This window comes from Haliotis rufescens, unplaced genomic scaffold (assembly GCF_023055435.1).
Source record: "Haliotis rufescens isolate VD_foot unplaced genomic scaffold, xgHalRufe1.0.p SCAF_18, whole genome shotgun sequence".
Lineage (NCBI taxonomy): Eukaryota > Metazoa > Mollusca > Gastropoda > Lepetellida > Haliotidae > Haliotis > Haliotis rufescens.
Window position 1 is genome coordinate 28,490,373 of NW_025963868.1, and position 26,622 is coordinate 28,516,994.

At 41.3% G+C, this 26,622-nt stretch overlaps 2 protein-coding genes across 2 annotated transcripts in view; one reads left to right on the plus strand and one right to left on the minus strand.

Moving 5' to 3' along the window:
- Positions 1–26,622, minus strand: part of LOC124148914 — a 65,176-nt gene that overhangs the window by 19,762 nt on the left and 18,792 nt on the right. The window lies entirely within an intron of this gene.
- LOC125381448 (extensin-like) overlaps positions 5,359–26,622 on the plus strand; it is a 34,355-nt gene continuing 13,091 nt past the window's right edge. The window contains exon 1 of the mRNA XM_048397993.1: positions 5,359–5,415. Coding sequence (XP_048253950.1) covers positions 5,359–5,415 — 57 coding nt within the window. The remainder of the gene's footprint in view (positions 5,416–26,622) is intronic.

A 26,622-nucleotide genomic window follows, 5' to 3' on the forward strand; every position in this document is an offset into this window, starting at 1 on the left:
CTTGGTCAAATTTCATTTTTGTCTCGGCGGTACTCAAATGTGCAAACCCATAAAGATAACCGGTGGGGGATATCAGAACTTACCCCTAAGATGCTCGATCAGTGGTAGTTTTATTGAACCATCTGCATGAGGGATCACGTTAAATGTTTATGTCATGTGAGAGCAAGACACGAGTTGCAAGGGTACAAGTTGGCAAGCGATCGGCAAGTGAAATTTGGAATTGAATGCTGAAACGAATATCAGTCGAAAAGTTAACCAGGACGGATAATCAAACGCCTGATTATTATTCAGATATCTTTATGTTTACTATTATTGATTGCATGTAATGTCAAATAAGTACGGTACATTCATACAATGGGCCTACATGTCGCAAATACCGAGTTTGTCAAAATTGACATAAAAGTGGCGGCCATTTGAGTTCGAGAAATAGTACGTGCAGTCTGTGTGGTGTTACTCGCTGTCCCGTCTATTATGTTTTAACAAACTTCGGATAACACGTTATTGAGAGACGTTAGGTTGGAAGTGTCTGTTTAAAATAAGAAAATATCATTTATTTAAATCCGTATTCGTGACCAGCGTGCGCTGAAGATTGTATGAGGTAAACATGACAAAAACTTTTTTACATCGGTAAATATTGTAACGACTTGTAATTTTCACAGACGATTATTTACATTAAAATTTGCATAGCCTTACACAGATTTCTTTCAGGTGTGGTGCTACAAAATATCATTTGGGTAAACCAAATCAATGAAGCATTTTACATTGGAAAACAGTTCATGTCAACTTCCCGTAATTTGCTTTGACGTCGTGAAAACTGATATTTTTTCTCTCGATTATTTGCAAGTCCAATCATTCATGCGCATATCTCTGTTTCGGAACACATCTAAATAAATGTCATATGGTTAGAACCATGAAGGCATTTCCTGTCAAATGTTATTCATTTCAAATAACATATATTTATGACAAAGACACAGTACCGGTGTTCATGTGGTCATGGGGATGTTTCAATATTCACAAAAAGTAAGAAAAACACGAAATTAGGACTACTCACACTTTCAACGATGGCACCAGAATGACAATAAACTCATTTTGCAACAACTTTTAGACTCACCGAAAGGCAATTTAAAGATCTATTATGTCGTATAATTTCGTAAAGTTGTGTGAAGAAATAAGAACGTTGTTACACTTTTTAAACAATGTATACGTTTTTGTAACCGCGACGTCATCACAGTGCGGCACTGAGCGGTTTGCAGGCTGACTGACGTCCAGGCACCATGAGGGTTAAGGGCCAAACGTTGACCTGACCTTTCTGGTCACGGCTTCCGTCATTTGTCATCAAGGAATGCCGACAGGTCACCTGTCAGACATGTCCGATAAGCTTCCGAAAAGCTTAATTAAACATAACTGTCCCTTATTTTTATCACCTCCCCTTGAGAGTGTCATATTTTGGGGTGAACTCCCCCCCATCCTACACCCCCCCCCCCCCCCCCCCCCCCCCCCCCCCCCCACCCACCCACCCACCCCAACCCCACCCCCGGACTCTTGCGAAGACAACGCTGTGATAGCAGTAACACAAAGTGAATTTCACCTCAATCTGCCCACTCTCACAGTAATCACACTACATAACCCGTCTATCTCAATATTGATATATTGATATATTGATCCCATGTCAACATGGTTCGGTTCGGTTCATTTTCCTGAGGCAAGTGAGTTAACTTACTATAAAAGTACAGTTTCCACCCTTGCCGATCTAGGCTGGTATTATGGAGTTACATTTTGGCTGGACTAACGAGTCTATGCATAGTCCAGTCAAAATCGCGCACCGAAATCGAAATCCGGTTCGTAAAGTGTCATGCAGATTTCGGTCGACTGCAGGATTGGCAAAACATGTGCACCGCTAACTCGTTGTCAACAGATATTTTCTAAATCTTTTCATGCTTTTAATCAAGGTGCTCACGTGATTTGATGCACTTCGCGATGTAAGACTCGTTTTATCACAATATAGATCTTGATTATCAATCAGATTTTCTTGACTTGGCGCCACCTTTTTGTTTGAGGCAAATGCAACGGATACGAGAGGTTGAATCTGATTGGTCAGTAGGAGAGGCATAGAAAGGACATAACTCGTAATAGCCACTGGTGGCGCTACGATCGAGCCCAGGAGCCTCGGGAAGATGGTTCGGTTCGGTTCGGGAGTGAGTGAGTGAGTGAGTGAGTGAGTGAGTGAGTGAGTGTGTGAGTGTGAGAGTGAGTGAGTGAGTGAGTGAGAGAGTGAGTGAGTGAGTGAGTGAGTTGTGTTTAACGCCGTTTAACATTATTCCAGTTATATCGCGACGTGTCAGCTTAATGTGGGAGGAGAGCCCGAAGTGATGCAGGTCGTCTGGGATATATGCGTGGACAGGTAGTGTTCTTTCTATTCAAGTAAAGTCACACATATTTCTTGACAACAATATCACAATCACAAAGATATTTACATATCTCTTCTTCAATGTCATTGAAACAGACATTGTTATAGTAGCGTGATCCCTCAGGAGGGATGTATACAGCACCATGAACTAAATCACACTCAGATATCAGTTTCTCAGATAAGTGAGTGAGTTGGGTTTAACGCCGCTTTTAATAGTATTCCAGTTATATCACGGCGTGTCAGCTTAATGTGGGAGGAAAGCCCGAAGTGATGCAGGTCTCAGACGTTTACCACTTCGATGAAACCCACGAGCACGGGTATGATGCTGACAACCCTAGAAACATAATTGGGGCGAACCGGGATTCGAACCCACAATCATAGGTTTCTGGCGTGCCCAAGGGACGCAACTCTGCACAGCGAATCGCGGCACCTAGGTGAGGTGAGGTGAAATTGGGTTTAACGTCGCGTCCAAGATTATTGCACTTATATTGCGACATATATAGTACGTGTGTGTGTTTGTGTGGCTGCTTGTACTAGTTCGGACTGATGCCGATTTATAGTGCTAGCTCACTGAGATACCATGCCGCAGTTTAACATGAATACCCCACTCAGACACACTATACTGACTCCGAGCCGACCAGTCCTTGTTTTAGCCCCTTAATGCCGAGCGCCAGACAAGGTAACAACAAGTACCATCTTTTAACGTCTTTTGGTATGACGCGGCCGGGAATCGAACCCCGGACCTTCCGCTCTCCGGGCGGACGCTCTACCACAAGACCACGGAGGCGGTCCGCGGCACCTAGGACGAGTGGGCCACCCGTGACCCTTGTGCGTACAGAAACACTTCATACTCATATCAATATCTGTACAGCATGCTAATTCAGTTACGTATTGACAAGGAAGCTTGTAAGGCTTATCAGCATAGGAACATAGTGTTGAGAATTCAATGTTTCACTTTCATACATGTGCGGACAAGTGTGTGAGAGAGGTAGTAATACATGATACGCTGCAGCAGGATCACGAGGGGTGCGTGGGGTTGTATGTGTCCCGCGTTAGGTTTTATACCACGTGCCGGACGAGGGACTAATAAACCCGCATGCACCCCTCGTGATCCTGCGACAACGAATTTCTCTTTACGACATATTTTTATATGACAAGTAACGCACCTACCGTAATCACAAGACACTGTCCACAGCGAATATATATAAAAAAAATGTCTGAACGACAGTACCGCACTAAATTATTTTAAACGTAAAGAAAAACACACACACCTTTACGAACGGTCCAGTGGTTGTTAGTTGTCAGTCAGGGATTGATAAACGATTTTGTCATTCCGAAATATGCCAACTGTGACGAATGTCTACAGCTGGGCCAACCGAGCAGGACGTGGCAGAGTATGTTTGGGCGGTTGCGCATTACGAAGGTAAAACTAAAGTACTCACGGAAATGAAAAAAAACCTGTTTTTTTCGATCTCGGGTTTTAAATAAATGCAGTTAATATACAAAAAATATAAATATTCAAACAACTCAATTAGTACTAATTGGGCCTTGGCACAAATACAGCGTATCAAAGGTTTTTATGTCTTTTTACACGTAAAAGTGTGTAAAAATATGAACAAAACAGACTATTGTGAAACTGAGCATAACCAGGTTTTAGTAGATCAAGGTGAATGTCCATGACCTATGACACCTTGACGACAGGTGAAAACAGGTGCTTGAAACCCACGGGCATGTGATTTGTCAGTGGTTAGTGATTTGTGAGTGGCATTGGGGGATAGTGAATCATCGTCAAAATATCAGAACGTAAAAGTAACATATTCCCTTCTCAAACAACAACTTACATGTTATTATTATTATGTACATAAACATAGATGTTATTTTTATTGTTGTTTTGATAACTTATTTCCAGGCTAATTTGCATAATGCCTATAGCCTGTTTCTGCCATGTCAATTTGGACTTAGTTTTATTTTTGAATGTTGAAAGTGCCTACAAATTACCTCCTGTAAAGTACATTTTGTATTGAGCACTGAGATAAAACTAGCAAATCTAGACTAGTACTTTTCCAGTTGTTTTGTTATTTCGTAATTACATCTACGTAATGCTTTGTGTCGATTACTAAATCCAGCATTTTTTTTCATTTCCATTAGTACTTTTTTTTAGTTCATAGTTCGGAAATCTGGTAGCGCTTCGCGAGACTCACAGGCCCTGTCAATCATCGGGTTAGAAATATCGAGTTCCAAAAAGAGTTCACGTGTTAGGAGCGCCCGGGGACATTTTCCAAGGGAGTTGATATGATTGATTAAGATAAGGTTGAAAATATTTCAGTCTCAGGGTATAATTCACGAGTGTGATAAAAATGCATGAATGAACTTGTTACCATTGAAAATCGAGCGTCTTTGTTCATTATCTTAACGGTTTCGCTTGACAACACATATTTCAAAACCACAAATACCATATTTGGCTTTTTATTATTATTATATATATAATTTTTTATAAATATATAATCAGATCTCATCATTCTTACATGGAGGTACACTCCGGTGCAGTGGTGACACCACTGCCACAGGCTAATTTGCATATCACGTGATCAGATATTCCCCTTGTTTGTAAACAAACGCGCATATTTTAAAATCATCTTGGCCAAATGCAAACCTTTCGATGCGCTTTAAAAACTGTTTTGCATAATTGCATAGATATGCTGCTACAAATTTGACCTTGAGATGCATGGCATTATATCTTAACACATCAAAGTGGCTGTATCGCAAGCTCTCCGTTGGGCTTCGATGACAATGCAAACAGAGATTTTCACCTTTCAGGATGCTTTCTTAATGAAAGGTAACAATTTAATGATATTTGTTTATCAAAATGTGAAGACTCGTTAAAAATGAAACGGATGCAAAGCATAAGCAGTATTTTTTAATGGACTTTGTAAGATGTGACGAATCGGTACATGGCGCTGGCCTGTGGCAGAGGTACCATGCTGGCTGCCGACCGCAAAGAATTCTGGGTAGGAGGGTGACATGGAGGTATGATAATGTTTTGTTTTTTATCAAGATCACGCGAACCAATCAGATCTCATCATTCTGACACGGAGTTGTGATAAAGTCAAACGTTACATGGAGAGCACACATACTTACTTACTGAATTAACTCGAGTAAATTTGAACATACTTGCATGAGGTGAGGTGAAATGGGGTTTAACGTCGCGTTCAAGATCATTGCACTAATATTGCAACGTGCATGCACGTGTGTGCGTGGCTGTTTGTACTAGTCCGGACTGATGCCGATTTATAGTGCCAGCTCACTGAGATACCATGCCGCAGTTTAACATGGATACCAGTATCATACCACACTCAGACACAGTACACTGACTCCGAGCCGACCAGTCCCTGTTTCAATCGAATCGAACATGGCGTGACGAGCGAGCGCTTTAACCACAAGGCTACCCGACCATCCCTGTTAAATATTGGAATTCTCTGTTTTGAGATTGTTAATCTCTTGGTACTGATCCTTTGAATATGCTTGAAAGTATATTTCTGATCGGACGACTGGGTCATTCTTATTCTTTAGCTATATATTCGACCGATCGGGAAACATCTGTTGCGTGTCCTGTCGCAGTGTTATTCCAACAGTGATATCCCCTACATTAAACAATGTTAGATCTACAGTGTCGACAGATGGATAAAGATCTTTGGTTGACTTCAGTTCGGGACATTCGTATTACATTCTAAGTACATTCGAAATACATTCGAAGTGTTCGAGCTGCATTCTGTTTGAATTCATGGACGTTTGAACCGTATTCGGCAGCCACTCCGGGAGCGTTGTGACTGCATTCGAGGTGAATTCATACAGCATTCGAAGCACCTTCAAACCAGACTTCGGGCGGTATTCCGGCAGCAATCGAACCGCACTCGTACATCTTCCCGAGGCAAGAGAGTTAACTCACTTTAAAAGTCCAGTTTCCACCCTTGTCGAACAAGGCTGGAATTACTGGGCTCGATCGTAGCGCCACCAGTGGCTATTACGAGTTATGTCCCTTCTGAGCCTCTCCTAAGGACCAATCAGATTCCACCTCTCGCATCACTTGCGTTTGTTTCACACAAAATGGTGGCGCCGAGTCAGGACGATCTGATCGATAATCAATATCTATATTGTGATAAAACGGGTCTTACATCGCGAAATGCATCAAATTACGTGAACATGATTAAAAACATGAAAAGATTTGGAAAATATCTGCTGACAACGAGTTGGTGGTGCACATGCTTTGCAAATCCTGCAATCGACCGGAATCTGCACGACAGTTTACGAACCGGATTTCGATTTCGTTGCGCGATTTTGATTGGACTATGCATAGACTCGTTAGTCCAGCCAAAATAGAACTCCATAATACCAGCCTAGTTCGGCAAGGGTGGAAACTGGACTTTTATAGACAGTTAACTCCCTTGCCTCGGGACGATGCACTCGTATGGCATTCGAGAGCTAATACACACGGAATGTGCAAGAATCATTCGGGACGGGTTCGAAGCGTATTCTCAGCATTCGAACGGCGTTCTTACAAAGCATGGTCAATTTGAAATTCCCTCCCGAATTTGGCACGATTTCGAAAAATCTTCATTCCTGCTGATTCCGAATAAGTGTGACGGGGACATTAGCAATCTTAGTGGAGAACACGATCAACAAGTATGTCTCATCCGATCTAACAGTGACTGTTTACTTCTAGTCAAGATATCATCTTAGTTATTGGGGAACGGGTAGCCCAGTCGTCTAAGGCGCCGCGATTCGCTGTGCAGAGTTGCATCCCTTGGGCACGCCAGAAACCTATAATTGTGGGTTCGAATCCCGGTTCGCCCCGATTATGTTTCTAGGTTTGTCAGCACCATACCCATGCTCGTGGGTTTCACCGAAGTGGTAAACGTCTGAGACCTGCATCACTTCGGGCTTTCCTCCCACATTAAGCTAACACGCCGTGATATAACTGGAACACTGTTAAAAGCGGCGTTAAATCCAACTCACTCACTCATCTGAGATACTGATATCTGAGTGTGATTTAGTTTTTGGTGCTGTTTTCATCCCTCCTGAGGGATGACGCTACTATAACAATGTATGTTTCAATGACATTGAAGAAGAGATATGTAAATATGATTCTGATTGTGATATTGATGTCAAGAAATATGTGTGACTTTATTTGAATAGAAAGAACACCACCTGTCCACTTTTATATCCCAGAAGACATAATAGGAGAAGTAAATGTTAGAGAAGTCATTTCATCATTAGGTATGGACTTGCCAAAACACTCAGTAGATAATGGAAGAGCTAATAATCATAGATATATTTTTTTAGAATTACTGGTATTTAAAAACAATAACTTGTTCATATCAATGGAAGATTTGGAGAAGAGGGAGACCTGGAAAGAAATACTTGTAACTATAGCACCTGCATGTATACTTAAAAAGGTTAGTAATTTCAATGTTCGAGACTTCGATCCCAATCTGTCAGATGCTCACAGCGCTGTACATCTCAACACGAACACTCGTCAAGACAATACCACCTGTCAATCAATCACCTGTCAATCAACTCCTGCTGTTGCCAGGCGCACGGACTTCCCATGCGACTGCCGTCGCTGGGGCGGCAGAAAAGCATGTCAATTTCAAGACGCCGTCAATACTGGCGATGTGAATACAATACTTGATAAACTGAGTATGTGTGATTTTAATGTTAACAAGAAATGTTTATCAGACATTGTTGAAAATGTTAATAAGGTTTTTGTTAGTGCTGCACGTGTGTCCTTTGGTTTAAACATGTAAACCCTTACCCCCAGCGACGCCACAAAATATGGTTCGGCAAGTATATTTTAATCGAGGTGTGAAGTGTGAAGTTCGTCGAGGGAAGTATCTTCAATCCCAAACTATTTTCCAAAGGAACAAAACGTTATAAATGAGCAACGTTTACTAGATGCAAGTAGATCATATAAGAGAAAATTACGTAAATTTTATAATCGACACAGAAATACTTTACAAACTAACATATCATCAGTTATCATAGTTAGAACAAGCCTCGTCTACCATACAGGATAGCCTAGTGGTTAAAGCGTTCGCTCGTCACGCCGAAGACCCTTGTTCGATTCCCGACATGGGTACAATGTGTGAAGCCCATTTCTGATGTGATATTGCTTGAATATTGCTAAAAGCGGCGTAAAACCACACTCACTCGCTCTAATTAACAAGTGCCAAGAGGGACAGCTCCTTTGGGTTTGTGCTCAGGGACGGTGATGCGGTGATACGCAATAGGTGTAAATACGAAATAACATTCGACAACCTATCTAACTGGTCCTGTGATGTTGGTATTCTTTGGCATTAATGAACCGGAAAATAGATAATTGGTTATGCAATCCAAACGCGGGCGGATTGATGCATGCGTACTTGGTCTAAATAAATTCGTTCTGAAATAAATCATCACTCGTCATTTATAAATGTGTCACCGTGTAGATCTTTCTTTTAATGAGGGGGCACAGTCGTCTTAGGCGCCGCGATTCGCTGTGCAGAGTGATATAACTGGAATATTGCTAAAAGCGGCGTAAAACCATACTCAGTCAGTCAGTCTACCATACAGAACTACGATTGCGATGATTGAAATTGCCAATACAACGGAAACCGGATCAGGGATAAGTACTCAAACTGACCTGCCAGCCATTCTAAAGATGAGACGAGCGATTCTGAGAAGGGAAGCAGCATCAGTTCGTGACGCTGATAACAAGATAAGTGTTGTCTCGGCCGAGTGAGTGAGTGAGTGAGTATGGTTTTACGCCGCTTTTAGCAATATTCCAGCAATATCACGGCGGGGGACACCAGAAATGGGCTTCACACATTGTACCCATGTCGGGAATCGAACCCGGGTCTTCGGCGTGACGAGCGAACGCTTTAACCACTAGGCTACCCGACCGCCTCTCTGTATGGTAGACGAGGCTTGTTCTAACTATGATAACTGATGATATGTTAGTTTGTAAAGTATTTCTGTGTCGATTATAAAATTTAACCACTAGGCTACTAAACAATGCATATGGAATCCCGTTAATGCACACGTTTTTATACCCATTTTTGGGTAGTGAGCTGAGTTGAGGAGAAATGGGGTCTAACGTCGCGTCCAAGATTATTGCACTTATATAGCGACGTGCATGTACGTGTGTGTGTGTGGTTGCTTGTACTAGTCCGGACTGATGCCGATTTATAGTGCTAGCTCACTGAGATACCATGCCGCAGTTTAACATGAATACCCCACTCAGACACAGTATACTGACTCCAAGTCCTTGTTTTAGCCCCTTAATGCCGAGCGCCAGACAGGGTAACAACAAGTACAATCTTTTAACGTCTTTTGGTATGACGCGCCCGGGGTCGAACCCCGTACCTTGGAATTCCGCTCTCCGGGCGGAAGCTCTACCACTAGACCACAGAGGCGGTCTTGTTATCCCAGAAGGAAAATGTTCAACAAACTGTGTGTAGGCGAACTGCTCTGTATTGAAAACAGGATGATTATCTCCATGGCAACTGGTGTTTGTGAAGATATTGAGTGAAATGACATCGACTGATCCTACCGTGTGAGAGTTATTGATCTAATTGTAGTACTCGCCAGCTTATTATCAAGATAGGAAGTACGGTGCGGGATATATTCAATTCAGTTCAATTTTTTTGCACGTGAAGATCCTGACTCGAATTGGCCTTCAGCAACCCATGCTTTTTGTCAGTGACGACCAACGGGATGGGGTGGTCAGACTTCTGCTTCTGCTAGTTCTGTTATTCAATCAATGCTATTTCATCCCATCCGCCTACTGACCCGTGACGATCCGGGGTAGAATAGGTCTTCAGCAACCATCACTCTTTTGTTTCCGTCATCCGGACGGCATTTCTGACGTCATTCGAATCTGATTGTGACGTGAGGTCGGAATGACGTCACACTAGAAACGACGTCATAGCTGAAGATTGTTGACGTCATTCAACAAATTGTGCACACTCCGGCAGCATAACACCACTGCCACAGGCTAATTTGCATATCACGTGACCTGACTTTTCTCTTGTTTGTAAACAAACGCGCATTTTCAGAAATCAATATAGAACGGACTAATGCAAGTATTTGGGGGCGCTTAACATATTGTTTTGCATAACTATATAGATATGCTGCTACAACTGCGACAGTGAGTTGCATGACAATATATATTTATACATCAAAGTGGCCGTATCGCTAGCTCTCCGTTGGGCTTCGATGACAGCACGTGGAGCCGTACAACCAATGTAAACATAGGATAACTACGCAAATTAAAATAGGTTTTCACGATTTCGGATATTTTCTCAATGAAAGTTAACCACTCTATGACATATATTCATCTAGATGTGTGGACTTGTCAAAAATGAAACAGATGAAAAACATATGCAATATCTTGAATGGACTGTGAAAGATGTGACGAATCGTCACGTGGTGCTGGCCTGTGGCAGAGGTACTATGCTGGCTGGCTGCCGGTGTCACGAAATATATTCGCCCCCAGAATAAAATCTCCCCCCGGCGAATTTATACCGGTACAGTTCCGCCCCTCTCGAAATAAACTTGATATTTTGCTATATGTTGTGGTCATCAGTTATGCAAATCAGTTTCGGTGTGTCTTTTTAACAAGATGATCTTCATTAATATTCACCGCCAGCCCCATTGTAACAATTACATGTACACTTTGCTTTGACGATGCCGGTTGATGTTTTTGAATCTATTCTACATGCTAATCATTTCGGGAAGATGATACACATTATCTATATTTTGGGTTACTTTGCCTATAAAGATTATACATGTAAACGTACGCAGTCTTAGTAGATTTTAAAGTAGATTTAATCAGTGCTGAATTAGATAGTTATGATGTTGTATGTTTAACAGAAACCTGGTTGCACCATGATATTCTAGCCCCTGGTATTACACTGATACCATTTTCAAATGGTAGCCTGTATTAAGGAATATATTTTAGATCTTTAATCAGAGTATAACGGCGTGGATATGTTGACAGTTTTTACGTAGTTAGTGTTAAAACCGAATGTTTGCGAGGATTAATAAGATCTCTGAAATCAGTTACATCAGTAGTTCCGGTGTCACGAAATTTATTCGCCCCCAGAAATAAAATCTCGTAGGGATTTTTATAAATACTTGTGTTTGGCTTGTGTTGGGTCCGAAAGTTTATATCTAACATTTTGGAATTGAAGACAGTGATAAAGTCTTATATCAATATGTGGACTCATAAATATTGGTTTTATGTTTTAACGGAGATATGATATTTTCTTATGAAATATCGCGTAATAGAGTAATTTGCATGCTTTACCATTCATTGTACCATTCTAAACCATGTGAATGTTGTATGTCAGTCAATCGGGTGAGAAAACAGCCCAATCCTCGCTCTAGAAAGGACTATGTCAATCATTTTGCAAGTTGAAATGAACTGTTTCGATTTGCCAATGGAAATACTACACCATAAATGAACTGTTTCGATTTGCCAATGGAAATACTACACCATAAATGAACTGTTTCGATTTGCGCGGTTTCACCAACCGTTCAAGATAACTAATACTCTCTGTCAATGCGTTCAACGTGTAAATGCATTTCATACCTGATATACTGACATGGTCCCAGCTGGCAAACAAGACTTCTAAGAGCTTACTGTTCCGGCATAACTTCATCTATTCATCGGAGGCAACAGATTTTTGCAAAAAATTGAAAACACTGATTTTCAGTGATCCATTAATATATTTGTACCGCTATTGTCAACGTTCACGCCAAAAGGAAAATTTTTGTTTGAAAATTGAACTTGGCTATTCTCTAGCATTGATGTTTCACATTTCTATGGTTGTTTACATGACATGAGTATTGGTTGATAACAACATCTGGTGTCACATGACACAAAAAAATATGTGTATGCCTGAAGTAGATAATATTTTATTCAGGAAATAATAGCTAGAATTGGTTACCCGAACAGACTAAATGGTTATATTTCCCTTTAATATAACAGTGTTTCAACACACAAAAATGTTAAACAAACACACGTTTGTGTTTACCGTTATACTTGCCCATGTAGCCGTCGTATACATGTAAATATATAAATGTTGTGTACAGTCATGGGTGGAATTGAATACAATATTGAAATAAGGAACGTGTTCATGAGGCGAGACATTTCAAAACAATATACAATCTAAAGTGTTGAATATCTTCTTTGGTTGACTACAAACTACAGTTTTTACACGTGCACATACCTTAGCTACATCATAAATAATATATATTTCATATTTTTTTGTTATCTATAAATCCCCCTATCTAAAATCAACCAACATCCCAGAAATACAATTTCACGTAGTTAAAATTATAAATCTACTCAATAGAATACAAATGGATCCCAGAACGATGCTTGATTTCAGGACCAGAACTTAGGCAATCTAGACTTGTCAAATCATTCTTTACTTGGAGTCCGTTTCAAATACATTCTCTAGGATCTGGGGACAGATAGAGTAACACATAGTCAATGAAAACATTTCTTTAAAATATATTTTTTTTATTCGGAAGAACCTTTCTCCTTCTGCTGTTATGGAATCAACTAAACTAGACTTGGTTAGTATGATCTAGACTTGCCTAGGAATTTAGTAAAACAGAATACCTAAAAAATATAAATTCCACAGTCATGGCGCAGGGCCAGGCCTAGGAGACAGACTACCGCGTGAGTATTGCATTGAGAACTGGGCCAAGTGTAATCGGATATGTTGCTAGGTCTCGAGTTTGAACTGTTGGCATAATAGAACAAGCTTGGGCACAGTGGTGCAATAAAGGGGTTAGTTTTCTTCCGGGATTGTTAATGTAGAGATTAAAGCATTAACAACGCACAATTTGTCTGTTTTAAAAAGAAAATGTGCTATTGTGATTTCATATTCATAATAATGGTATGCTGTACCAGTACATGGATATTACTTGCTTGTACTCGAGGTACATTGATAACGTATGCTTGTAAAGGCTGGCATGGGACTCGGTGTAGCCGGTGTTGGTTTACTATCAACTATAATCGCCACGCCTATCGTACTTGACATGGAAATAGCCGCTGGAGTCTCTTGACTGGCAGGAATAGCGATAAAATTTATTTCTCGTAAGTTGCCAAAGAAAGCATTAAAACATGATAATATTCGGATACTCGCCGAATGAGTGAGTGAGTTGGGTTTAACGACGCTTTTAACAGTATTCCAGTTATATCACGGCGTGTCAGCTTAATGTGGGAGGAAAGCCCGAAGTGATGCAGGTCTCAGACGTTTAGCACTTCGGTGAAACCCACGAGCACGGGTATGGTGCTGACAAACCTAGAAACATAATCGGGACGAAGCGGGATTGGAACCAACAATCATAGGTTTCTGGCGTGCCCAAGGGACGCAACTCTGCACAGCGAATCGCGGCGCCTTAGACGACTGGGCCACCCGTGCCCCCGATACTCGCCGAAGCAAAGTTGAACAGCATTGAGGATCATATTTCAACAGCACTGGCTGATTGTAAGATATCCGAGGAGGATTTTCGTTCAGTGTTGTCAGAACTCACCAAATACAACACAATAAAGCAGGAGATTCGATCTTAATATCGTAAGATCAGTGGTATTAGCGAAGACGAGAAAAAAAGTACATAGAACAGGGAACACAAGCGCGTCAATTATTCCGTGCCAAAACCAAAGAACTGGTTGGAGATTAAAAATAGATTGTTTCCTATCATTGGATCGCACCGCATAACAAATCATACATTCATTTAAACGAATGCTTACATAAATATATAATAATGGAGAATTACAAACCAACAAAGGAAGAACTCGAAAAAGCTATCGAAGCATTTATGCTCAGGGACAAAATTATCAAATGGAGAGAATTACCACAAGGTATATATTATATCAATGATGTCAGACCAACCAAATACGGTCATCAATTGTTTCTTTCCAATTACCAAGAAGCGTATATAGTCTGGTCTCCTAGTAAAATGAACGAAGAACTTAGTAAAAATGTTGAATATCACTTTGTTAAAAAATTATGGTATGCGTATGAGTAAAAATAATAGAGAATGTTTTCATTACAATTTAGTTTAGTCTCATCATCGTTTTTGTGCTAAAAATTCCCTCTATGGTATCATTGATTGACTCAAGGTAGTGGTGAGCTAGATTCAATTTAACTTAATCTCATGACGATCGTTGAATCGCATCAGCGTTTACACATAAAAAATTCCCCCTGTAGTAGCAGTATAGGTATATAAATCTGGCTCCAGTGGGGTTGCGGCAGAATCACCATTACCTATACTACTTTCTGTGACGTTCCTTGTAAGAGCTGAACATTTAATATTGGAAAAAGGCTCAGGGTAGATGAAATGGAAATTTGCAATAACATATTGTGTGATGCATAAATTGGGAGCTTATTGCAATTGCAAATATCGTCTTTCTTTTTTGACAATAAATAACAAGTTAGTGAACAAATTCAATCAAACGAGTCACAGCACGACTGTATGTGCTCATATTTCAACGCCATCATCACTGTTCGTGTGATGATTAACCGATCATTATTGACTTATCAACACTGACTATTGGGCAATCTTTTTGTTACAAAGGGAATTAACTCTACTTTTGAAATGATATAAGCGACGGTCCAAACTGTCAATTCCGGTCTGGTTCCCGGATCAATGCGCGCTGCGACAACTACACTCTCCAACCCAGAGTTCCATGCGGCCGGTGTCATTTATACCGGTACAGTTCCGCCCCTCTCGAAATAAATTCTCCCCCACCCTACGAAATAAAATCTCCCCCCAGAATATTTCCTCCCCCGGTCGTTTTATAAATACTTGCCATGCAGTTCAATAGTTGCCAAACACTTCTGATAGAGACGATGTTGAGAATGTGGAGTGAAAAGGGCTTCACTTTGAGCACTGTGTTTTCTTTACTACCGCAATATGAGACAATAAAGTGGTATATAGGTGGATATAATATTAGTCGTTAGATATAAAGAATGTTTAGTAACTTAAGAAGTTCTAGGACAGTTATTAACACATGTCGTGTCAGCCCTATTACATTCGCGATTGTCCACTTCCAGAAAACATCCTGTGTTGGTTTAACATGAATTAGAAAATGTTAATTAGGGATGCCCATAACGTTAATTAATGAAAGACGAGTAGTCAAAACACTGTCATTTCCTGCCCAGGACATCACACCCCTACACGCTAAGGTCGGTGAGAAACATTCTCATAAAAAAACACACACACAGTCAAGACTGTAGATTCCCGTCGTCTAGCTACAAATCCCTGTGATGTATTAAAGGTTCAAGAATTTTGAACTGAACTGTCCGAAAGTTTATATCTAAAATGTTGGAATTGGATACAGTGATAAAGTCTTATATCAATATGTAGACTCATAAATATTGGTTTTATGTTTCAACGGAGATATGCTATTTTCTTATGAAATATCGCGTATTAGTGTAATTTGCATGCTTTATTCATTGTACCATTCTAAACCATGTGAATGTTGTAATATCAGTCAATCGGATGGGAAAACAGCCCAATCCTCGCTCTATAAAGGACCATGTCAATCATTTTGTAAGTTGAAATGACCCCTGATTCTTTATGAATACTTTATAACAGTTTATTCATAAACTTAATGCTTCGTACTATAGGCCTGTGGCCTCTTCAGTGCTGAATAAAGATTGAAAATACATCAGTCAATCAAAGATGAAGGTAACTTTATACATCAGAGTTCTTTAGAATTAGTTCATGTTTTGTTCTTAGACTAACATTTCAACCATCGATTGTGTTCACATGTAGACTCAAACTGGTATATTAAAAAAATGTATACAGACAACAACAACTGTATTAGAAACAACAAGTACTGTAGAGACTCTTGTCTCCCATCCTTTGTTTGGTATGATTATGTCTTATAATTATTTTAGGATGGAAGGTACAGTTACCAAATAAAATATTCTGAAATATCAATTCATTATGACCATATTTCATAATCTATTTTTTAAAGTAACCCTCCTTACATTAAAGATAACTATTTAGAGAATATAGTACTTAAAGACATTGCAACAAACCGAATAATCAGGGGGGAGACTTTATACTGAGGGGGGCGCGAAATATATCCGCCCGGGGAAGATTTTATTTCAGAACAGATTCGCCGGGGGAGAATCTGTACCGGTATAAAATCTCCGGGGGGAGAATTTGTACGGGGGAGAGTTTATACCGGGACACCGGCGCATGGAGCTCTGGGTAGGAGAGTGCAAATTGTGGTTCCGCTGCTGTTGCGTTTTGCTCTCCTTAAAGGCAAACACTAAAATTCGTCTCTGTATGTAGACATCTTCGGTAATAAATAAAACATCATTTTCGTGTTCATGTCATACTCATTCGTGACCAACTCGTGTTATTCCGGGACAAGCCGAATAGCGACTCGTGCCCCTCTCGTGGCCATTTTTGCGACCGGGTTCCGTCTTTGCGCAAACGGGCATACCTAAAACAATTGTCAACTCGTTGCGTAATGGTTCACACATTTTCCCCATATATTATATATATTTCAGATGCAATTTAAAGCACATCGGGACGTGCCGAATTATACAGTATGATTGAACACATTTAACTGTGTCTTGGGTATATTTTTAGTTGCAAGACATATGTAAAATCAAAAAATATTTCTGAGGGATTTTTTGACGAAGAACTTGAAATCATACGCGCATTCTGATTGGTTTGTCGTGTTTCCGCACATAACATTCATCGATAGGGGATAGAGTCTTCTTGCAGGTTACGGAAAGGGGCGAGTGGTGACGAATGATGTCATACTATGTTTACGACACTCGTGCCTTAGTTCCGGTGGACACTCATATTATATCCTCTATATACGTTCCGGGCACGGTAATTTAGGGGGCACGGGTGGCCCAGTCGTCAAAGGCACCGCGATTCGCTGTGCAGAGTTGCGTCACTTGGGCACGCCAGAAACCTATGATTGTGGGTTCGAATCCCGGTTCGCCCCGATTATGTTTCTAGGTTTGTCAGCACCATACCCGTGCTCCTGGGTTTCACCGAAGTGGTAAACGTCTGAGACCTGCATCACTTCGGGCTTTCCTCCCACATTAAGCTGACACGCCGTGATATGACTGGAATACTGTTAAAAGCGGCGTTCAACCCAACACACTCACACGGTTATCCAAGGGATGCGCGTCATGATCTAATATTAAACAGGCCGAGGCTGAAAGCGAGCAGGAAAACTGATATTCGCAAAACATCGCAATCACTTCATTTTGCTTGTCCTTTAACAGTTATTCCTTAAGTAAGGTGGTGAGGTGAAATTGGGTTAAACGTCGCGTCCAAGATTATTGCACTTATATAGCGACGTGCATGTACGTGTGTGTGTGTGTGTGGCTGCTTGTACTAGTTGCTGTACCGATTTATAGTGCTAGCTCACTGAGATACCATGCCGCAGTTTAACATGAATACCCCACTCAGACACAGTATACTGACTCTGGGCCGACCAGTCCTTGTTTTCGCCCCTTAATGCCGAGCGCCAGACAGGGTAACAACAAGTAGCGTCTTTGAACGTCATTGGGTATGACGCGGCCGGGGAGCAAACCCCGGACCTTCCGCTCTCCGGGCGGACGCTCTACCACTAGACCACGGAGGCGGTCTTCCTTCAGTAAGACTTATGTACACGTGGAACGCATGAAAAACGAGAACCTTTGCTTGTTACACGTGTTTGTGCATTAAAAGGCGTGTTATTTTACAGGGTGATAAATATTAAGTTGCCTGTCAAGGTAACTGATTTTGGTTATTTTTTCCTGAATAAAATACTATTTAAAACACATAACCTTACCACTCACTGAAACGTGTGGCCAGATCAATTCCGACCCGTGAAGATTCCGGGGTAGAATAGGTCTTCAGCAACCCATGCTTGCCGTAAAAGGCGACTATGCTTGTCGTAAAAGGCGACTAACGGGATCGGTTGCCCAGATCAATTCCAAACGTATATCATGTAAAACCCCAACCAAACCGGCACATCTGATGTTGGAATCAATCAATTCTCGTGTCTATAACAACCATTGTTGCAGAAATTTACACATCAATTAATTGCCTCAAGAGAAAATAAAAAGAAATGCCGAAATTGTATGCTCTTAGAATTGTGATCTACAAGCTGGAACCTCGCCATTGTCCTCACAGCACTGCAGGGAATTTACTAGAAGTATTTGGATGAATGTACAATCATGTAGAACGCATTAATACCACTAAACGGTTTCTGCACAGACGCTACCGTATGTCATAAAATCATCTCCATGTGGAAATACAATATAAAAATAATAAATCTATTAACATGCGTCACGCAAGGGTTTGGAAGTGGAACATTTCCTTTGGCGAGGAGTAAATTCTAAATAAGGAGTGGGCGGCTATATAGAACAAGCTTGTGACATTATAAATTACGGATGACATTCTCGACAGGTCACCGACATTACTGTGTTGGGGTGCCGGTTTGTAAACAACCAATGATACAAAAGATGCTAGGGAGCTTAAAATTAAATTTTTCACCATCAGCAGCACCCTCATCGTCATCCTCATCATTAGTACCACTACCACTACATTAAACGAATTTCACAGTGAGACCTACCGCCAATAATCCCACTTTTCACCTTGTATCCTGATGTTATTCTCGATAGCTTCTGTTATGATAACCGAATGCTTTCTGTATTGCGGCAAACACAGTCGCGAGTTGCACTTCCCACCTGTCACAGTTGAACGCTGCCATGGGATAGCTAATACATATCAACTATATGCATGATCGATCACATTTGCCCAATCAATTTGGTAACTATTATGAACAACGCCCATTGGTATTGATCTTTTGCCTTTTGTATAATTTACGTATGCCAGAGCACTGACTCACACAGCCCGACCCGAACACAATCAACGGTAAGCCCAGCTGTGTCTATGATAACAAATGAGCTGTAATATGTAATTATCATACCAATAGGTGAGGTGAGGTGAAATTGGGTTTAACGTCGCGTCCAAGATTATTGCACTTATATAGCGACGTGCATGCACGTGTGTGTGTGTGGCTGGTTGTACTAGTCCGGACTGATGCCGATTTATAGTGTTAGCTCACTGAGATACCATGCCGCAGTTTAACATGAATACCCCACTCAGACACAGTATACTGACTCCGAGCCGACCAGTCCTTGTTTTAGCCCCTTAATGTCGAGCGCCAGACAGGGTAACAACAAGTACCATCTTTTAACGTCTTTTGGTATGACGCGGCCGGGGATCGAACCCCGGACCTTCCGCTCTCCGGGCGGACGCTCTACCACAAGACCACGGAGGCGGCATTCATACCAATATGTACGGTGGCCCATAAGGGACATGGAGTCTGTTTTTCCATATTTTGATATTTCACTTACATTTATCGTAACCTTTTGCAAATTAACACAATTTGCCATACAAATATGTGATAAATCATGTATAAAAACATCCGAAAACATGGAAAATGTACTTTTAAGTAGCTATTGAGTCGCTGAAATGTAAAGTGAAAATGTCAAAAACTAAAATGGAAATGTCAAAAACCAAAACGAAAAGGTCAAAAACTAAAATGAAAATGTCAAAAACACAAAACGAAAATGTCAAAAACTAAAATGAATACACAGAAAACTATTTCCACCGCGGTGGAAATAGTTTTCACCGCGGTGTAAATATTATCACCGCGGTTTACCGCGGTGGGAATATTATCACCGCGGTGGAAATAGTTTTCACCGCAGTGTAAATATTATCACCGCGGTAGAAATAGTTTTCACCGCGGTGGGAATATTATCACCGCGGTAGAAATAGTTTTCTGTATTTTCATTTTAGTTTTTGACATTTTCGTTTCGTTTTTCAGCGATTCAAAATCTTCTTTACACATGATTTATCACATATTTGTAAGACAAATCGTGTTAATTTGCAAAAGGTTACGATAAATGTAAGTGAAATATCAAAATATGGAAAAACAGACTCCATGTCCCTTATGGGCCACCGTAAATATGTGATATATCATGTATAAAAACAACCGAAAACATGGAAAATGAAGTAGTTATTGAATCGCTGAAATGTAAAGCGAAAATGTCAAAAACTAAAAAGGAAATGTCAAAAACAAAAATGAAAAGGTCAAAAACTAAAATGAAAAGGTCAAAAACAAAAACGAAAATGTCAAAAACAAAAGCGAAAATGCCAAAAACTAAAATGAAAATACAGAAAACTATTTCCACCGAGGTGCAAATAGTTTTCACCGCGGTGGAAATATTATCACCGCGGTGGAAATGGTTTTCACCGTGGTGGAAATAGTTTTCACCGCGGTGGGAATATTATCACCGCGGTGGAAATAGTTTTCTGTATTTTCATTTTAGTTTTTGAAATTTTCGTTTTTGTTTTTGACATTTTCGCTTACTTTTCAACGATTCAATATCTTCTTACATGATTTATCACATATTTGTATGACAAATCGTGTTAATTTGCAAAAGGTTACGATAACAGTAAGTGAAATATCAAAATATTGAAAAACTGAGTCCATGTCCCTTATGGGCCACCGTAAATATAAGTGAGTGAGTTGGGTTTTAACAGTGTTCCAGTCATATCGCGGCGTGTCAGCTTAATGTGGGAGGAAAGCCCGAAGTGATGCAGGTCTCAGACGTTTACCACTTCGGTGAAACCCACGAGCACGGGTATGGTGCTGACAAACCTAGAAACATAATCGGGGCGAACCGGGATTCGAACCCACAATCATATGTTTCTGGCGTGCCCAAGGGATGCAACTCTGCACAGCGAATTGCGGCGCCTTAGACGACTGGCCACCCGTGTCCCCTATACTAACACTTCAAGTCTAGAATGATTTGGCAAGTCTATAGATGGTTCTCAGCTCCTAAAACTATGGATTGTTCTAGGCTCCTTTTGTCTTTTGTTGTTTTTATTTTGTATATATATATATATATATATATTATAAATAAGATTTATTTCTGGGACTAAATATCCCTCTAGGTATTGTTTAAAGAGAAAAATTCTTATTTTGGTTTAAATATGAATTCTAATATAGAATCGTGTAGTTGCAAAGTTGTGATCACGTGGTTACCATCTGGGTACGAATCGGCAGTCAGGTGACTGAAAGCTGTTATATTTCGCAGTGACCTTGACCTCTGCACGTTATAATTCTTTCAGTTCGTGCTGGTAATGTGCGTACGCTGCGCATGCTGCTAAATATAGCCTCTCGCAGTCGCCTTACTGCCGAGCCTCAGTCGGATTGTGACCACGTGATCCGAACTCAACGATAATCGCTATCTATATAAATCGCAAAGTTCAATGAAGAACGATAAAACGATAAAACAGTGTTCTACCAGGACGTCATTTGAGCAGATTCGAATATGCGCTCGCAACTTGATAACGTCATATATTGGACGACGTTATTTTTTAGAGGTAAGTGTCCAGTGAGTTGTTCCCAATAGATTTAGCTGGGGTACGCAGGTAAACGCAGTGGCCGAACTATCGCATCCCGAAGTGGGAGAGATCATTCGTCACCACTCGCCCCTTTCCGTAACCTGCAAAAAGACTCGTCCCCCTTTCGATGAATGTTATGTGCGAAAATACGACAAACCAATCAGAATGCGCGTATGATTTCAAGTTCTTCGTCAAAGAATCCCTCAGAAATATTTTTTGATTTTACATATGTCTGGCATCTAAAAATATACCCAAGACACAGTTAAATGTGTTCAATCATACTGTATAATTCGGCACGTCCCGATGTGCTTTAGATTGCATCTGAAATATATATAATATATGGGGAAAATGTGTGAACCATTACGCAACGAGTTGACAACTGTTTTAGGTATGCCCGTTTGCACAAAGACAGAACCCGGTCGCAAAAATGGCCAGGAGAGGGGCACGAGTCGCTATTCGGCTTGTCCCGGAATAACACGAGTTGGTCACGAATGTGGGAGAGATATGACAACGGTATGAGGAGAAAAGGTACAGATAATCGATGTGAGGATTGTGAGAATATGCGGGAAATACCAAACTTAAACCACCTGTAAAAAAATTGACTTGTCCGGCATTGTTGAGGTCGGATTCCATTCAGGGAGTCATCATTATTAAAAGTAAGGTAACATTTTTAAAGCTTGTACATTTCGTCAACATCCTTAAAGAGGCTGTACGAAATGTTGATATCTCATATAAGAAATAAACGACGAGAGGGAGTTGTTCATCGCACCATAAAACACTGCAGGTTTATTATCCCTGCAGTGTTTTATTGTACGATAAACCACTCCCACCCGTCGTTTATTTATTAAGTATATAGAATTAAGTGAGTGAGTTGGGTTTAACGCCGCTTTTAACAGTAGTCCAGTTATATCACGGCGTGTCAGCTTAATGTGGGAGGAAAGCCCGAAGTGATGCAGGTCTCAGACGTTTACCACTTCGGTGAAACCCACGAGCACGGGTATGGTGCTGACAAACCTAGAAACATAATCGGGGCAAACCGATATAGAAATAAGTTTCTCCTAACATATGAACTGTCCACTCTCGCTTCACTCTTTGACACTGCCTCTGTGACGATGGATCTGAGTCCTCTAATTAATACATTCACTGCCTTGTACATGTGCATACCTACATATTTAATCAGGGACAGTCTAGGATCCAAAACCCACGAACATAGATGACTGGCACACCAAAGGGAAGCAACTCTGCACGGCGCCTTAGACGACTGGGTCGTCCGTTCCCATGAAAAGCCAAAAGTTGACCTCACATGTTTACAAAGATTAAAACTTCAAAAACCCACTTACTACGGATCACTTTCTTAGGACTGAGTGCATGATCCTAGGTCATCGAGTCTTCACAACACTTATTACGTATCAGACCGCCTCCGTGGTCTAGTGGTAGAGCGTCCGCCCGGAGAGCGGAAGGTCCGGGGTTCGATCCCCGGCCGCGTCATACCAAAAGACGTCAAAAGGTACTTGTTGTTACCCTGTCTGGCACTCGGCATTAAGGGGCTAAAACAAGGACTGGTCGGCTCGGAGTCTGTATACTGTGTCTGAGTGGGGTATTCATGTTAGACTGCGGCATGGTATCTCAGTGAGCTAGCACTATAAATCGGCATCAGTCCGGACTAGTACAAGCAGCCACACAAACACACACCCGTACATGCACGTCGCTATATAAGTGCAATGATCTTGGATGCGACGTTAAACCCCATTTCACCTCACCTATAGGACTGAATGCATGATCCTAGGTCATCGAGTCTTCACAACGCTTTCTACGGATCACTTTCCTAGGACTGAAAGCATGATCCTAGGCCATCGAGTCTTCACAATACATACTACGGATCACTTTCCTAGGACTGAATACATGATCCTAGGTTATCGAGTCTTCACAACACTAACTACGGCTCACTTTCCTAGGACTTAATGCATGATCCTAGGTCATCGAGTCTTCACAACACTAACTACGGATCACTTTCTCAGGACTGAATGCATGATCCTAGGTCATCGAGTCTTCACAACACTAACTACGGATCACTTTCTCAGGAGTGAATGCATGATCCTAGGTCATCGAGTCTTCACAACACTAACTACGGATCACCTTCCTAGGACTGAATGCATGATCCTAGGTCATCTAGTCTTCACAACACTAACTACGGATCACTTTCTCAGGACTGAATGCATGATCCTAGGTCATCGAGTCTTCACAACACTAACTACGGATCACTTTCTCAGGAGTGAATGCATGATCCTAGGTCATCGAGTCTTCACAACACTAACTACGGATCACTTTCCTAGGACTGAATGCATGATCCTAGGTCATCTAGTCTTCACAACACTAACTACGGATCACTTTCTCAGGAGTGAATGCATGATCCTAGGTCATCGAGTCTTCACAACACTAACTACGGATCACCTTCCTAGGACTGAATGCATGATCCTAGGTCATCTAGTCTTCACAACACTAACTACGGATCACTTTCTCAGGACTGAATGCATGATCCTAGGTCATCGAGTCTTCACAACACTAACTACGGATCACTTTCTCAGGAGTGAATGCATGATCCTAGGTCATCGAGTCTTCACAACACTAACTACGGATCACTTTCCTAGGACTGAATGCATGATCCTAGGTCATCTAGTCTTCACAACACTAACTACGGATCACTTTCTCAGGACTGAATGCATGATCCTAGGTCATCTAGTCTTCACAACACTAACTACGGATCACTTTCCTAGGACTGAATGCATGATCCTAGGTCATCGGGACTTCACAATACATACTACGGATCACTTTCCTAGGACTGAATGCATGATCCTAGGTCATCGAGTCTTCACAACACTAACTACGGATCACTTTCCTAGGACTGAATGCATGATCCTAGGTCATCGGGACTTCACAACACTAACTACGGATCACTTTCTCAGGACTGAATGCATGATACTAGGCCATCGGGTATTTTCACAATATTTTCATTCTTTACTGTGAAGAGGCATGTTCGCCGAGTCAATGTCGTATTGAACGTTCTCACGCCGGTCTCGATCCTGTTATAAACAGGGGCAGTAAAACTGAATATGAAGAAGACAGACCACTGACTCACTCACTGTCTCACTCAAATTCAACCACTCACTCAACGTGTATCCTACAAGCCTGTATCACATTAACACAATTCTGTTGTACTTACACAATCCTGTATTAGTTCTGGATTGTCTGGTCCAGACTCTATTATTTACAGACCCCCGTCATATAGCTGGAATAGTGCTGAGTGTGGCGTTAAACAACCAACCAACTGTTGTACTAGTTGCGTTGATGTTGCGACACCGGGGTTGGGCGTTCCCTGTAACGGAATCTTTTAGAGACGAGTCGGGTGACATACCAACACAAGTACACATGCAGCTTCCTCGGGCAACTACCTGAAGCGAACTGCATTAACGTCGTCCTGGCAACTATACAATAATACGTTTCAACATTACGCTTGCCGTGGCCTAGATTCTATAAATACTGATTAATTCATTGATGCAACATGCTGAAGTAATGCATTTTTAATGACGTCCTACATGTAGCGTTCAAATAGTCCCTTCCCTTCACAATACGGGTACTCTCGGGGAGATTCTGGGGTAGAATATACCGGGATATGTCTGCACGTGCAGGATAAAACACGCATCCGAGGTTTTGGATGAAAATGTAAAACTGCAAGCGAGGGAAATTTTACTTTCCCGAAGTCAAGGTTTTTCATTTTCAACCCAAACGGAGGAGGGGTGTTTTATCCAACTTATGAACCGACTCAATGCAAAGAAAACCAGAAAAAATAAGAAAACATCGATATACCTTATAGTGAAACAATACAGTGTATCGCGGTATAAAAGGAATTCGTTCAAAGCCTGCAGCGGGGTCAAAGCGGAGTCATGACATGATACACTTAACAACTTCTCATCCCCTGATCCGGTAGCTCAGTGGGCAAACAGTGGTATACAAAACTTAACACGATGTTGATGGTTGCAGTTTGATTCACGCCTAAATTTTCATGTTAAATCAAATGGTAACTTTTAATCAGTCATCGAACGTAATTGTGTTCCGATCAAGAGATAAGTTAATGAAACGTTCACAGTAAAAGCAAGGTATTACAATTGACATATATTCATCAGGTCCCCGAGGAGATTCTTGGGTAAACTACACCCCGACCTGTCTGCACGCTCTGTTACATCACGGGTACCCCGAGAACATTCTAGGGTAGACTACACCCCGATCTGTCTGCACGCTCTGTTACATCACGGGTACCCCGAGAACATTCTAGGGTAGACTACACCCCGATCTGTCTGCACGCTCTGTTACATCACGGGTACTCCGAGAACATTCTAGGGTAGACTACACCCCGATCTGTCTGCACGCTCTGTTACATCACGGGTACCCCGAGAACATTCTAGGGTAGACTACACCCCGATCTGTCTGCATGCTCTGTTACAACACGGGTACCCCGAGGAGATTCTAGGGTAGACTACACCCCGATCTGTCTGCACGCTCTGTTACATCACGGGTACCCCGAGAACATTCTAGGGTAGACTACACCCCGATCTGTCTGCATGCTCTGTTACAACACGGGTACCCCGAGGACATTCTAGGGTAGAATGCACCCCGATTTGTCTGCATGCTCTGTTACAACACTGGTACCCCGAGAA